The following is a 17532-nucleotide window of genomic DNA, read 5'->3' as shown; positions in this document are numbered from 1 at the left end:
TAGTATTACACTCCTATTACATAGTATTACACTCCTATTACATGTTATTACACTCCTATTACATGTTATTACACTCCTATTACATAGTATTACACTCCTATTACATAGTATTACACTCCTATTACATAGTATTACACTCCTATTACATGTTATTACACTCCTATTACATGTTATTACACTCCTATTACATGTTATTACACTCCAATTACATGTTATTACACTCCTGTTACATGTTATTACACTCCTATTACATGTTATTACACTCATATTACTCCTATTACATGTTATTACACTCCTATTACATGTTATTACACTCTTTTTACTCCTATTACATGTTATTACACTCCTATTACATGTTATTACACTCCTATTACATGTTATTACACTCATATTACTCCTATTACATGTTATTACACTCCTATTACTACAATTACATGTTATTACACTCCTATTACATGTTATTACACTCCTATTACATGTTATTACACTCCTATTACATGTTATTACACTCCTATTACATGTTATTACACTCATATTACTCCTATTACATGTTATTACACTCCTATTACATGTTATTACACTCCTATTACATGTTATTACACTCATATTACTCCTATTACATGTTATTACACTCCTATCACATGTTATTACACTCCTATTAAATGTTATTACATGTTATTACACTCATATTACTCCTATTACATGTTATTACTCCTATTACATGTTATTACACTCATATTATTCCTATTACATGTTATTACACTCATATTACTCATATTACATGTTATTACACTCATATTACTCATATTACATGTTATTACACTCTATTACTCCTATTACATGATTATTGCATTTTATGAATGTCTCACCTCCAGTCGTCTTTAGACAGGTTGTATAGTATGTTGATCTCATCATCGTCCTGTAGGAGGCGGTATGCAGCACTGACATGGTGGCTCTCTAGGACAGACTGGTCATTGTACAGGATCGCTGTGTCTGATCTGGAGACACGTTCATAGTGTCACATAACATCTTTTCTTCCATTGAGATACACTGAATTACTATCATATTTAACTCTGTGTGGCTTTCATCATCTCTTTCTAATCAGGGACTGATTCAGACCTGGGATGGACCCGTTAGATGGTCTGGATCTGTTATATCAGTCATCTATTACCTGGTCTGGATCTGTTAGATCAGTCATCTATTACCTGGTCTGGATCTGTTAGATCAGTCATCTATTACCTGGTCTGGATCTGTTAGATCAGTCATCTATTACCTGGTCTGGATCTGTTAGATCAGTCATCTATTACCTGGTCTGGATCTGTTAGATCAGTCATCTATTACCTGGTCTGGATCTGTTAGATCAGTCATCAGTTACCTGGTCTGGATCTGTTAGATCTGTCATCTATTACCTGGTCTGGATCTATTAGATCAGTCATCTATTACCTGGTCTGGATCTGTTATATCAGTCATCTATTACCTGGTCTGGATCTGTTAGATCAGTCATCTATTACCTGGTCTGGATCTGTTAGATCAGTCATCTATTACCTGGTATGGATCTGTTATATCAGTCATCTATTACCTGGTCTGGATCTGTTAGATCAGTCATCTATTACCTGGTCTGGATCTGTTAGATCAGTCATCTATTACCTGGTCTGGATCTGTTAGATCAGTCATCTATTACCTGGTCTGGATCTGTTAGATCAGTCATCTATTACCTGGTCTGGATCTGTTAGATCAGTCATCTATTACCTGGTCTGGATCTGTTAGATCAGTCATCTGTTACCTGGTCTGGATCTGTTAGATCAGTCATCTATTACCTGGTCTGGATCTGTTAGATCAGTCATCTATTACCTGGTCCGGATCTGTTAGATCTGTCATCAGTTACCTGGTCTGGATCTGTTAGATCAGTCATCAGTTACCTGGTCTGGATCTGTTAGATCTGTCATCTATTACCTGGTCTGGATCTATTAGATCAGTCATCTATTACCTGGTCTGGATCTGTTATATCAGTCATCTATTACCTGGTCTGGATCTGTTAGATCAGTCATCTATTACCTGGTCTGGATCTGTTAGATCAGTCATCTATTACCTGGTATGGATCTGTTATATCAGTCATGTATTACCTGGTCTGGATCTGTTATATCAGTCATCTATTACCTGGTCTGGATCTGTTAGATCAGTCATCTATTACCTGGTCTGGATCTGTTATATCAGTCATCTATTACCTGGTCTGGATCTGTTAGATCAGTCATCTTTTACCTGGTCTGGATCTGTTAGATCAGTCATCAGTTACCTGGTCTGGATCTGTTAGATCAGTCATCTATTACCTGGTCTGGATCTGTTAGATCAGTCATCTATTATCTGGTCTGGATCTGTTAGATCAGTCATCTGTTACCTGGTCTGGATCTGTTAGATCAGTCATCTATTACCTGGTCTGGATCTGTTAGATCAGTCATCTATTACCTGGTCTGGATCTGTTAGATCTGTCATCAGTTACCTGGTCTGGATCTGTTAGATCAGTCATCAGTTACCTGGTCTGGATCTGTTAGATCTGTCATCTATTACCTGGTCTGGATCTATTAGATCAGTCATCTATTACCTGGTCTGGATCTGTTATATCAGTCATCTATTACCTGGTCTGGATCTGTTAGATCAGTCATCTATTACCTGGTCTGGATCTGTTAGATCAGTCATCTATTACCTGGTATGGATCTGTTATATCAGTCATCTATTACCTGGTCTGGATCTGTTATATCAGTCATCTATTACCTGGTCTGGATCTGTTAGATCAGTCATCTATTACCTGGTCTGGATCTGTTAGATCAGTCATCTATTACCTGGTCTGGATCTGTTAGATCAGTCATCTATTACCTGGTCTGGATCTGTTAGATCAGTCATCTATTACCTGGTCTGGATCTGTTAGATCAGTCATCTGTTACCTGGTCTGGATCTGTTAGATCAGTCATCTATTACCTGGTCTGGATCTGTTAGATCAGTCATCTATTACCTGGTCTGGATCTGTTAGATCTGTCATCAGTTACCTGGTCTGGATCTGTTAGATCAGTCATCAGTTACCTGGTCTGGATCTGTTAGATCTGTCATCTATTACCTGGTCTGGATCTATTAGATCAGTCATCTATTACCTGGTCTGGATCTGTTATATCAGTCATCTATTACCTGGTCTGGATCTGTTAGATCAGTCATCTATTACCTGGTCTGGATCTGTTAGATCAGTCATCTATTACCTGGTATGGATCTGTTATATCAGTCATCTATTACCTGGTCTGGATCTGTTATATCAGTCATCTATTACCTGGTCTGGATCTGTTAGATCAGTCATCTATTACCTGGTCTGGATCTGTTATATCAGTCATCTATTACCTGGTCTGGATCTGTTAGATCAGTCATCTTTTACCTGGTCTGGATCTGTTAGATCAGTCATCAGTTACCTGGTCTGGATCTGTTAGATCAGTCATCTATTACCTGGTTTGGATCTGTTAGATCAGTCATCTATTACCTGGTCTGGTTCTGTTAGATCAGTCATCAGTTACCTGGTCTGGATCTGTTAGATCAGTCATCTATTACCTGGTCTGGATCTGTTAGATCAGTCATCTATTACCTGGTCTGGATCTGTTAGATCAGTCATCAGTTACCTGGTCTGGATCTGTTAGATCAGTCATCTATTACCTGGTCTGGATCTGTTAGATCAGTCATCTATTACCTGGACTGGATCTGTTAGATCAGTCATCAGTTACCTGGTCTGGATCTGTTAGATCAGTCATCTATTACCTGGTCTGGATCTGTTAGATCAGTCATCTATTACCTGGTCTGGATCTGTTAGATCAGTCATCTATTACCTGGTCTGGATCTGTTAGATCAGTCATCTATTACCTGGTCTGGATCTGTTAGATCAGTCATCTATTACCTGGTATGGATCTGTTATATCAGTCATCTATTACCTGGTCTGGATCTGTTATATCAGTCATCTATTACCTGGTCTGGATCTGTTAGATCAGTCATCTATTACCTGGTCTGGATCTGTTAGATCAGTCATCTATTACCTGGTCTGGATCTGTTAGATCAGTCATCTATTACCTGGTCTGGATCTGTTAGATCAGTCATCTATTACCTGGTCTGGATCTGTTAGATCAGTCATCTGTTACCTGGTCTGGATCTGTTAGATCAGTCATCTATTACCTGGTCTGGATCTGTTAGATCAGTCATCTATTACCTGGTCTGGATCTGTTAGATCTGTCATCAGTTACCTGGTCTGGATCTGTTAGATCAGTCATCAGTTACCTGGTCTGGATCTGTTAGATCTGTCATCTATTACCTGGTCTGGATCTATTAGATCAGTCATCTATTACCTGGTCTGGATCTGTTATATCAGTCATCTATTACCTGGTCTGGATCTGTTAGATCAGTCATCTATTACCTGGTCTGGATCTGTTAGATCAGTCATCTATTACCTGGTATGGATCTGTTATATCAGTCATCTATTACCTGGTCTGGATCTGTTATATCAGTCATCTATTACCTGGTCTGGATCTGTTAGATCAGTCATCTATTACCTGGTCTGGATCTGTTATATCAGTCATCTATTACCTGGTCTGGATCTGTTAGATCAGTCATCTTTTACCTGGTCTGGATCTGTTAGATCAGTCATCAGTTACCTGGTCTGGATCTGTTAGATCAGTCATCTATTACCTGGTTTGGATCTGTTAGATCAGTCATCTATTACCTGGTCTGGATCTGTTAGATCAGTCATCAGTTACCTGGTCTGGATCTGTTAGATCAGTCATCTATTACCTGGTCTGGATCTGTTAGATCAGTCATCTATTACCTGGTCTGGATCTGTTAGATCAGTCATCAGTTACCTGGTCTGGATCTGTTAGATCAGTCATCTATTACCTGGTCCGGATCTGTTAGATCAGTCATCTATTACCTGGACTGGATCTGTTAGATCAGTCATCAGTTACCTGGTCTGGATCTGTTAGATCAGTCATCTATTACCTGGTCTGGATCTGTTAGATCAGTCATCTATTACCTGGTCTGGATCTGTTAGATCAGTCATCAGTTTCCTGGTCTGGATCTGTTAGATCAGTCATCTATTACCTGGTGTGGATCTGTTAGATCAGTCATCTATTACCTGGTCTGGATGTGGAAATTGTTGGTGGTTCCAGTGTGTTCGTAGTCGTGAACCGCTGCTGCAAAGATCATCGCAAAGATCTCCAGCTCGGTCAACCAATGCTGCGTCCAACAGACAGAAAGAGACCATAAAGAAAGAACAGAAAGGGAGAAGAGGGTGTGGAAATGACTAACGTAACAGTTGAACATTACATACTGTTCTATCAGTCTCCTGTTCTATCAGCTTCCTGTTCTATCAGTCTCCTGTTCTATCAGCCTCCTGTTCTATCAGCCTCCTGTTCTATCAGCCTCCTGTTCTATCAGTCTCCTGTTCTATCAGTCTCCTGTTCTATCAGCCTCCTGTTCTATCAGCCTCCTGTTCTATCAGCCTCCTGTTCTATCAGTCTCCTGTTCTATCAGCCTCCTGTTCTATCAGTCTCCTGTTCTATCAGTCTCCTGTTCTATCAGTCTCCTGTTCTATCAGTCTCCTGTTCTATCAGTCTCTCAGTCAGTTGAACATTATATCCTGTTCTATCAGTCTCCTGTTCTATCAGTCTCCTGTTCCATCAGTCTCCTGTTCTATCAGTCTCCTGTTCTATCAGTCTCCTGTTCTATCAGTCTCCTGTTCTATCAGTCTCCTGTTCTATCAGTTTCCTGTTCTATCAGTCTCTCAGTCAGTTGAACATTATATCCTGTTCTATCAGTCTCCTGTTCTATCAGTCTCCTGTTCTATCAGTCTCCTGTTCTATCAGTCTCCTGTTCTATCAGTCTCCTGTTCTATCAGTCTCCTGTTCTATCAGTCTCCTGTTCTATCAGCCTCCTGTTCTATCAGTCTCCTGTTCTATCAGTCTCCTGTTCTATCAGTCTCCTGTTCTATCAGTCTCCTGTTCTATCAGTCTCTCAGTCAGTTGAACATTATATCCTGTTCTATCAGTCTCCTGTTCTATCAGTCTCCTGTTCTATCAGTCTCCTGTTCTACCAGTCTCCTGTTCTATCAGTCTCCTGTCATATCAGTCTCCTGTTCTATCAGTCTCCTGTTCTATCAGTCTCCTGTTCTATCATTCTCCTGTCATATCAGTCTCCTGTTCTATCAGTCTCCTGTTCTAACAGCCTCCTGTTCTATCAGTCTCCTGTTCAATTAGTCTCCTGTTCTATCAGTCTCCTGTTCTATCAGTCTCCTGTTCTATTAGTCTCCTGTTCTATCAGTCTCCTGTTCTATCAGTCTCCTGTTCTATCAGTCTCCTGTTCTATCAGTCTCCTGTTCTATTAGTCTCCTGTTCTATCAGTCTCCTGTTCTATCAGTCTCCTGTTCTATCAGTCTCCTGTTCTATCAGTCTCCTGTTCCATCAGTCTCCTGTTCCATCAGTCTCCTGTTCCATCAGTCTCCTGTTCTATCATTCTCCTGTTCTATCATTCTCCTGTTCTATCAGTCTCCTGTTCTATCAGTCTCCTGTTCTATCAGTCTCCTGTTCTATCAGTCTCTCAGTCAGTTGAACATTATATCCTGTTCTATCATTCTCCTGTTCTATCATTCTCCTGTTCTATCATTCTCCTGTTCTATCAGTCTCCTGTTCTATCAGTCTCCTGTTCTATCAGTCTCCTGTTCTATCAGTCTCCTGTTCTATCAGTCTCTCAGTCAGTTGAACATTATATCCTGTTCTATCAGTCTCCTGTTCTATCATTCTCCTGTTCTATCAAGTTGAAGTGTACCTCTGAGTCTGGTGAATTCAGTATTATATCCTAACTTAGCACAAGGTGTAAGTAAAGGTTTGAACAATGGCAATGAGGATAACATTTGAAAATGATATTCAATTTGAGTAAGACCTTCAAACAGGTCAACATTCACAAGGCTGTAGGGCCAGACGGATTACCAGGATGTGTACTGCGAGCAAGCGCTGACCAACTGGCAAGTGTCTTCACTGACATTTTCAACCTCTCCCTGTCTGAGTCTGTAATACCAACATGTTTCAAGCAGACCACCACAGTCCCTGTGCCCAAGAACACTAAGGTAACCTGCCTAAATGTCTACCGACCCGAAACAGTCACGTCTGTTGCCAAGAAGTGCTTTGAAAGGCTGGTCATGGCTCACATCAACACCAATATCCCAGAAATCCTAGACCCACTCCAATTTGCATACCGCCCCAACAGATACACAGATGATGCAATCTCTATTGCACTCCACACAGCCCTTTTCCACCTGGACAAAAGGAACACCTATGTGAGAATGCTGTTCATTGACTACAGCTCAGCGTTCAACACCATAGTACCCTCAAAGCTCATCACTAAGCTAAAGACCCTGGGACTAAACACCTCCCTCTGCAACTGGATCCTGGACTTCCTGATGGGCCGCCCCCAGGTGGTAAAGGTAGGTGACAACACATCCGCCACGCTCATCCTCAACATCGGGGCCCCTCAGGGGTGCGTGCTCAGCCCTCTCCTGTACTCCCTGTTCACTCATGACTGCACGGCCAGGCACGACTCCAACACCATTAAATTTGCCGATGACACAACAGTGGTAGGCCTGATCACCGACAACGATGAGACAGCCTATAGGGAGGTCAGAAACCTGGCCGTGTGGTGCCAGGACAACAACCTCTCCCTCAACGTGATCAAGACAAAGGAGATGATTGTGGACTACAGGAAAAGGAGGACCGGGCACGTTCCTATTCTCATTGACGGGTCTGTAGTGGAGCAGGTTGAGAGCTTCAAGTTCCTTGGTGTCAACATCACCAACAAACTATCATGGTCCAAGCACACCAAGACAGTCGTGAAGAGGGTACAGCTGCACCATCGAGAGCATCCTGACTGGTTGCATCACTGTCTGGTACGGCAACTGCTCGGTCTCCGACCGCAAGGCACTACAGAGGGTAGTGCGTACGGCCCAGTACATCACTGGGGCCAAGCTTCCTGCCATCCAGGACCTCTATACCAGGCGGTGTCAGAGGAAGGACCTAAAATTTTACATACACTCCAGCCCACCTAGTCATAGACTGCTCTCTCTGCTACCGCACGGCAAGCGGTACCGGAGTGCCAAGTCTAGGTCCAAGAGGCTTCTAAAAAGCTTCTACCCCCAAGCCATAAGACTCCTGAACATCTAGTTAAATGGCTACCCAGACTATTTACATTGCCCCCCCCCCCCCCTTTTACGCTGCTGCTACTCTGTTATTATCTATGCATAGTCAATTTAATAAATTTACCTACATGTACATATTACCTCAACTAACCTCAATTACTTTGACTAATCTTTGCCCACGCATATTGACTCTGTACCGGTACCCCCTGTATATAGCCTCCACATTGACTCTGCCATCTTTATGTAATACATGTATCACTAGCCACTTTAAACTATGCCACTTTATGTTTACATACCCTACATTACTCATCTCATAGATATATACCGTACTCTATACCATCTACTGCATCTTGCCTATGCCGTTCTGTACCATCACTCATTCATATATCTTTATGTACATATTCTTTATCCCTTTACACTTGTGTGTATAAGGTAGTAGTTGTGGAATTGTTAGGTTAGATTACTTGTTGGTTATTACTGCATTGTCGGAACTAGAAGCACAAGCATTTCGCTACACTCGCATTAACATCTGCTAACCATGTTTATGTGACAAATACAATTTGATTTGATTTGATTTATTGTGGAAGGGGGTCAAATAAGAGCTGTTTCAACAAGTGGACTGGGCTGAGGCCAATGAGTTGTTTACTGGAGGAAGGGGGTGGAATAAGAGCTGTTTCAACAAGTGGACTGGGCTGAGGCCAATGAGTTGTTTACTGGAGGAAGGGGGTGGAATAAGAGCTGTTTCAACAAGTGGACTAGGCTGAGGCCAATGAGTTGTTTACTGGAGGAAGGGGGTGGAATAAGAGCTGTTTCAACAAGTGGACTGGGCTGAGGCCAATGAGTTGTTTACTGGAGGAAGGGGGTGGAATAAGAGCTGTTTCAACAAGTGGACTGGACTGAGGCCAATGAGTTGTTTACTGGAGGAAGGGGGTGGAATAAGAGCTGTTTCAACAAGTGGACTAGGCTGAGGCCAATGAGTTGTTTACTGGAGGAAGGGGGTCAAATAAGAGCTGTTTCAACAAGTGGACTAGGCTGAGGCCAATGAGTTGTTTACTGGAGGAAGGGGGTGGAATAAGAGCTGTTTCAACAAGTGGACTAGGCTGAGGCCAATGAGTTGTTTACTGGAGGAAGGGGGTCAAATAAGAGCTGTTTCAACAAGTGGACTAGGCTGAGGCCAATGAGTTGTTTACTGGAGGAAGGGGGTGGAATAAGAGCTGTTTCAACAAGTGGACTGGACTGAGGCCAATGAGTTGTTTACTGGAGGAAGGGGGTCAAATAAGAGCTGTTTCAACAAGTGGACTAGGCTGAGGCCAATGAGTTGTTTACTGGAGGAAGGGGGTGGAAATAAGAGCTGTTTCAACAAGTGGACTGGACTGAGGCCAATGAGTTGTTTACTGGAGGAAGGGGGTGGAATAAGAGCTGTTTCAACAAGTGGACTAGGCTGAGGCCAATGAGTTGTTTACTGGAGGAAGGGGGTCAAATAAGAGCTGTTTCAACAAGTGGACTGGACTGAGGCCAATGAGTTGTTTACTGGAGGAAGGGGGTGGAATAAGAGCTGTTTCAACAAGTGGACTAGGCTGAGGCCAATGAGTTGTTTACTGGAGGAAGGGGGTGGAATAAGAGCTGTTTCAACAAGTGGACTGGGCTGAGGCCAATGAGTTGTTTACTGGAGGAAGGGGGTCAAATAAGAGCTGTTTCAACAAGTGGACTGGACTGAGTGTCCAATGAGTTGTTTACTGGAGGAAGGGGGTGGAATAAGAGCTGTTTCAACAAGTGGACTAGGCTGAGGCCAATGAGTTGTTTACTGGAGGAAGGGGGTGGAATAAGAGCTGTTTCAACAAGTGGACTGGGCTGAGGCCAATGAGTTGTTTACTGGAGGAAGGGGGTGGAATAAGAGCTGTTTCAACAAGTGGACTCGGCTGAGGCCAATGAGTTGTTTACTGGAGGAAGGGGGTGGAATAAGAGCTGTTTCAACAAGTGGACTGGGCTGAGGCCAATGAGTTGTTTACTGGAGGAAGGGGGTGGAATAAGAGCTGTTTCAACAAGTGGACTGGGCTGAGGCCAATAAATTGTTTACTGGAGGAAGGGGGTGGAATAAGAGCTGTTTCAACAAGTGGACTGGGCTGAGGCCAATGAGTTGTTTACTGGAGGAAGGGGGTGGAATAAGAGCTGTTTCAACAAGTGGACTGGACTGAGGCCAATGAGTTGTTTACTGGAGGAAGGGGGTGGAATAAGAGCTGTTTCAACAAGTGGACTAGGCTGAGGCCAATGAGTTGTTTACTGGAGGAAGGGGGTGGAATAAGAGCTGTTTCAACAAGTGGACTAGGCTGAGGCCAATGAGTTGTTTACTGGAGGAAGGGGGTGGAATAAGAGCTGTATCAACAAGTGGACTAGGCTGAGGCCAATGAGTTGTTTACTGGAGGAAAGGGGTGGAATAAGAGCTGTTTCAACAAGTGGACTGGGCTGAGGCCAATGAGTTGTTTACTGCGCGGTCAGGCGGGGGCGCCGTTCCTTCTTTTTCTTCTGTAATGAATGCGCTATTGTCCGGTTGGTATATTATTGAAGATTTATTATAAAAAGACCCTAAGGATTGATTGTAAACATCGTTTGACATGTTTCTACAAACTGTAATGGAACTCTTTTGACTTTTCGTCTGGATTAAGCGCTCGCGCATTGTGACTTTGGAATAGTGAACTAAACACGAAAACAAAATGGAGGTATTTGGACATAAATGTGTAATCGAACAAAACGAACATTTCTTGTCGAAGTGGGAGTCCTGGGAGTGCATTCCGACGAAGATCAGCAAAGGTAAATGAAGATTTATAATGCTATTTCTGACTTTTGTTGATTCCACAATTTGGCGGGTAACTGTATGGCTTGCTTTGGTGGCTGAACGCTGTACTCAGATTATTGAATATTGTGCTTTTGCCGTAAAGCTTTTTTGAAATCTGACACAGCGGTTTCATTAAGAACAAGTTTATCTTTAATTCTGTGTAAAACATGTATCTTTCATCAAAGTTTATGATGAGTATTTCTGTTATTTGATGTGGCTCTGCAATTTCTCTGGATGTTTGGAGGCATTTCTGAACATGGCGCCAATGTAAACGGAGGTTTTTGGATATAAATATGAACTTTACCGAACAAAACATACATGTATTGTGTAACATGAAGTCCTATGAGTGTCATCTGATGAAGATCATCAAAGGTTAGTGATTCATTTTATCTATATTTCTGCTTTTTGTGACACCTCTCTTTGGATGGAAAATGGCTGAATGCTCTCTGTGACTAGTTGCTGACCTAACATAATGATATGTTCTGCTTTCGCCGTAAAGCCTTTTTGAAATCGGACACTGTGGTTGGATTAACGAGAAGTGTATCTTTGAAATGGTGTAAAATACTTGTATGTTTGAGGAATTTTAATTATGAGATTTCTGTTGTTTTGAATTTGGCGCCCTGCAATTTCACTGGCTGTTGGCGAGGTGGGATGCGAGCGTCCCGAACGATCCCAGAGATGTTTTAAGGTGTATGTGGTGTGTGTGTGTGTGTGTGTGTGTGTGTGTGTGTGTGTGTGTGGGGGGGGGGGGGGGTTAAGGTGTATGTGTGTGTGTGTAGGGGGGGGGGGGGGGCGGGGTTAAGATGTGTGTGTGTGTAGGGGGGAGGTTAAGGTGTACGTGTGTGTGTGTAGGGGGGGGGGGCGGGGTTAAGGTGTACGTGTGTGTGTGTAGGGGGGAGGTTAAGGTGTACGTGTGTGTGTAGGGGGGGGGCGGGGTTAAGGTGTATGTGTGTGTGTGTGGGGGGGGAGGGGTTAAGGTGTAACGTGTGTGTGTAGGGGGGGGGGGTTAAGGTGTATGTGTGTGTGGGGGGGGGGGGGGGGGTTAATTTATAACGTGTGTGTGTGTGTGGGGGGGGGGTTATAAGGTGTATGTGTATGTGTGTGTGTGTGTATGGCGTGTATGTGTGTGTGTATTGTGTGTGTGTGTGTGGGGGGGGGGGGGGGTGTGTCTCACCACGATGCCAGTCTTCAGCAGTAGGTAGTGTATTGTCTGTGTGACGTCCGCAGCATGCATCAGGTTGTGGTAGGGATTGTTGTGTTTACCGTAGCCCGCCTCCAGAGCTTCTACGAACGAGACTACCGCTGAGACGGGGATCTGAGTAGAGGACACACACACACACACACACACACACACACACACACACACACATAGATGAGTAACAGTAGAGAGGAAAGGACATGCCGCTGGAGCTCTGTAGGAATGAAGGACTGGGGTGACAAATCATTATATTTAGGTCTGTCCAATGCAAGAGCACGGCCTTATTTCCTGTGTTTGTAGTTGGGTGAGTTAGAGAACAGGAAACAGATCCTCAGGGCGACATTTTGAACCACCAATCTGTACCTTGAATCTGTTGATGAGGTCGTATCTGGTCAGGAGTTCAAAGAAGATGAATTTGAGGGCGTGGTCTCCGCTGGCCTCGTTCAGAGCAAACACATCAAACGACCACTTATCAACCAGCTGCAAGGAGAATTACACAGTATTAACAACAGGAGAGACCCTTACACTAACTAACCTGCTGCAAGGAGCATTATAAAGACACAGTATTAACAACAGGAGAGACCCTTACACTAACTAACCTGCTGCAAGGAGCATTATAAAAACACAGTATTAACAACAGGACAGACCCTTACACTAACTAACCTGCTGCAAGGAGCATTATAAAAACACAGTATTAACAACAGGAGAGACCCTTACACTAACTAACCTGCTGCAAGGAGCATTATAAAGACACAGTATTAACAACAGGAGAGACCACTGACTAACTGGTGGCTTCATTCAGCGCTAGAAACACAGACAGACAGACAGACAACATATTAATGTGTTGGGAGGAGACAGGACAGACAGACAACATATTAATGTGTTGGGAGGAGACAGGACAGACAGACAGACAACATATTCATGTGTTGGGAGGAGACAGGACAGACAGACAACATATTAATGTGTTGGGAGGAGACAGGACAGACAGACAGACAACATATTAATGTGTTGGGAGGAGACAGGACAGACAGACAGACAACATATTAATGTGTTGGGAGGAGACAGGACAGACAGACAGACAACATATTAATGTGTTGGGAGGAGACAGGACAGACAACAACATATTAATGTGTTGGGAGGAGACAGGACAGACAGACAGACAACATATTAATGTGTTGGGAGGAGACAGGACAGACAGATAACATATTAATGTGTTGGGAGGAGACAGGACAGACAGACAACATATTAATGTGTTGGGAGGAGACAGGACAGACAGACAGACAACATATTAATGTGTTGGGAGGAGACAGGACAGACAGATAACATATTAATGTGTTGGGAGGAGACAGGACAGACAGACAACAACATATTAATGTGTTGGGAGGAGACAGGACAGACAGACAGACAACATATTAATGTGTTGGGAGGAGACAGGACAGACAGACAACAACATATTAATGTGTTGGGAGGAGACAGGACAGACAGACAACATATTAATGTGTTGGGAGGAGACAGGACAGACAGACAGACAACATATTAATGTGTTGGGAGGAGACAGGACAGACAGACAGACAACATATTAATGTGTTGGGAGGAGACAGGACAGACAGACAACATATTAATGTGTTGGGAGGAGACAGGACAGACAGACAACATATTAATGTGTTGGGAGGAGACAGGACAGACAGATAACATATTAATGTGTTGGGAGGAGACAGGACAGACAGACAACAACATATTAATGTGTTGGGAGGAGACAGGACAGACAGACAGACAACATATTAATGTGTTGGGAGGAGACAGGACAGACAGACAACATATTAATGTGTTGGGAGGAGACAGGACAGACAACAACATATTAATGTGTTGGGAGGAGACAGGACAGACAGACAACAACATATTAATGTGTTGGGAGGAGACAGGACAGACAGACAGATAACATATTAATGTGTTGGGAGGAGACAGGACAGACAGACAGATAACATATTAATGTGTTGGGAGGAGACAGGACAGACAGACAGACAACATATTAATGTGTTGGGAGGAGACAGGACAGACAGATAACATATTAATGTGTTGGGAGGAGACAGGACAGACAGACAACAACATATTAACGTGTTGGGAGGAGACAGGACAGACAGACAGACAACATATTAATGTGTTGGGAGGAGACAGGACAGACAGACAACATATTAATGTGTTGGGAGGAGACAGGACAGACAGACAGACAACATATTAATGTGTTGGGAGGAGACAGGACAGACAGACAACAACATATTAATGTGTTGGGAGGAGACAGGACAGACAGACAGACAACATATTAATGTGTTGGGAGGAGACAGGACAGACAGACAGACAACATATTAATGTGTTGGGAGGAGACAGGACAGACAGACAACAACATATTAATGTGTTGGGAGGAGACAGGACAGACAGACAACATATTAATGTGTTGGGAGGAGACAGGACAGACAGACAACATATTAATGTGTTGGGAGGAGACAGGACAGACAACAACATATTAATGTGTTGGGAGGAGACAGGACAGACAGACAGACAACATATTAATGTGTTGGGAGGAGACAGGACAGACAGACAGACAACATATTAATGTGTTGGGAGGAGACAGGACAGACAGACAGACAACATATTAATGTGTTGGGAGGAGACAGGACAGACAGACAACATATTAATGTGTTGGGAGGAGACAGGACAGACAGACAACATATTAATGTGTTGGGAGGAGACAGGACAGACAGACAGACAACATATTAATGTGTTGGGAGGAGACAGGACAGACAGACAACATATTAATGTGTTGGGAGGAGACAGGACAGACAGACAGACAACATATTAATGTGTTGGGAGGAGACAGGACAGACAGACAACAACATATTAATGTGTTGGGAGGAGACAGGACAGACAGACAGACAACATATTAATGTGTTGGGAGGAGACAGGACAGACAGACAGACAACATATTAATGTGTTGGGAGGAGACAGGACAGACAGACATCATATTAATGTGTTGGGAGGAGACAGGACAGACAGACAACATATTAATGTGTTGGGAGGAGACAGGACAGACAGACAACATATTAATGTGTTGGGAGGAGACAGGACAGACAGACAGACAACATATTAATGTGTTGGGAGGAGACAGGACAGACAGACAACAACATATTAATGTGTTGGGAGGAGACAGGACAGACAGACAGACAACATATTAATGTGTTGGGAGGAGACAGGACAGACAGACAACATATTAATGTGTTGGGAGGAGACAGGACAGACAGACAGACAACATATTAATGTGTTGGGAGGAGACAGGACAGACAGACAACATATTAATGTGTTGGGAGGAGACAGGACAGACAGACAACAACATATTAATGTGTTGGGAGGAGACAGGACAGACAGACAGACAACATATTAATGTGTTGGGAGGAGACAGGACAGACAGACAACATATTAATGTGTTGGGAGGAGACAGGACAGACAGACAACAACATATTAATGTGTTGGGAGGAGACAGGACAGACAGACAGACAACATATTAATGTGTTGGGAGGAGACAGGACAGACAGACAACATATTAATGTGTTGGGAGGAGACAGGACAGACAGACAGACAACATATTAATGTGTTGGGAGGAGACAGGACAGACAGACAACAACATATTAATGTGTTGGGAGGAGACAGGACAGACAGACAACATATTAATGTGTTGGGAGGAGACAGGACAGACAGACAGACAACATATTAATGTGTTGGGAGGAGACAGGACAGACAGACAACATATTAATGTGTTGGGAGGAGACAGGACAGACAGACAACATATTAATGTGTTGGGAGGAGACAGGACAGACAGACAACATATTAATGTGTTGGGAGGAGACAGGACAGACAGACAACATATTAATGTGTTGGGAGGAGACAGGACAGACAGACAACAACATATTAATGTGTTGGGAGGAGACAGGACAGACAGACAGACAACATATTAATGTGTTGGGAGGAGACAGGACAGACAGATAACATATTAATGTGTTGGGAGGAGACAGGACAGACAGACAACAACATATTAATGTGTTGGGAGGAGACAGGACAGACAGACAGACAACATATTAATGTGTTGGGAGGAGACAGGACAGACAGACAGACAACATATTAATGTGTTGGGAGGAGACAGGACAGACAGACAACAACATATTAATGTGTTGGGAGGAGACAGGACAGACAGACAGACAACATATTAATGTGTTGGGAGGAGACAGGACAGACAGACAGACAACATATTAATGTGTTGGGAGGAGACAGGACAGACAGACAACATATTAATGTGTTGGGAGGAGACAGGACAGACAGACAACATATTAATGTGTTGGGAGGAGACAGGACAGACAGACAACATATTAATGTGTTGGGAGGAGACAGGACAGACAGACAACAACATATTAATGTGTTGGGAGGAGACAGGACAGACAGATAACATATTAATGTGTTGGGAGGAGACAGGACAGACAGACAACATATTAATGTGTTGGGAGGAGACAGGACAGACAGACAACATATTAATGTGTTGGGAGGAGACAGGACAGACAGACAACATATTAATGTGTTGGGAGGAGACAGGACAGACAGACAACATATTAATGTGTTGGGAGGAGACAGGACAGACAGACAACAACATATTAATGTGTTGGGAGGAGACAGGACAGACAGACAGACAACATATTAATGTGTTGGGAGGAGACAGGACAGACAGACAACAACATATTAATGTGTTGGGAGGAGACAGGACAGACAGACAACATATTAATGTGTTGGGAGGAGACAGGACAGACAGACAACATATTAATGTGTTGGGAGGAGACAGGACAGACAGACAACATATTAATGTGTTGGGAGGAGACAGGACAGACAGACAGACAACATATTAATGTGTTGGGAGGAGACAGGACAGACAGACAACAACATATTAATGTGTTGGGAGGAGACAGGATAGACAGACAGACAACATATTAATGTGTTGGGAGGAGACAGGACAGACAGACAGACAACATATTAATGTGTTGGGAGGAGACAGGACAGACAGACAACATATTAATGTGTTGGGAGGAGACAGGACAGACAGACAACATATTAATGTGTTGGGAGGAGACAGGACAGACAGACAGACAACATATTAATGTGTTGGGAGGAGACAGGACAGACAGACAGACAACATATTAATGTGTTGGGAGGAGACAGGACAGACAGACAACAACATATTAATGTGTTGGGAGGAGACAGGACAGA

General features: G+C 43.2%; 1 protein-coding gene across 1 annotated transcript in view; it reads right to left on the bottom strand.

Moving 5' to 3' along the window:
- The window catches only part of LOC129824574 (dual specificity calcium/calmodulin-dependent 3',5'-cyclic nucleotide phosphodiesterase 1A-like), a 152296-nt gene that overhangs the window by 80874 nt on the left and 53890 nt on the right, over positions 1 to 17532 (bottom strand). Inside the window, exons 6-9 of the mRNA XM_055884265.1 lie at positions 12595 to 12711; positions 12208 to 12348; positions 5150 to 5250; positions 870 to 998 (exon numbers count right to left, since the gene is read on the bottom strand). Of these exons, the coding sequence (XP_055740240.1) occupies positions 870 to 998; positions 5150 to 5250; positions 12208 to 12348; positions 12595 to 12711 (488 nt within the window). The remainder of the gene's footprint in view (positions 1 to 869; positions 999 to 5149; positions 5251 to 12207; positions 12349 to 12594; positions 12712 to 17532) is intronic.

The sequence above is a fragment of the Salvelinus fontinalis genome, chromosome 26, assembly GCF_029448725.1.
Source record: "Salvelinus fontinalis isolate EN_2023a chromosome 26, ASM2944872v1, whole genome shotgun sequence".
NCBI classification, from domain to species: domain Eukaryota; kingdom Metazoa; phylum Chordata; class Actinopteri; order Salmoniformes; family Salmonidae; genus Salvelinus; species Salvelinus fontinalis.
The sequence above is the reverse complement of the archived record's forward strand: the minus strand, read 5'-3'. Positions and strand labels throughout refer to the sequence as shown.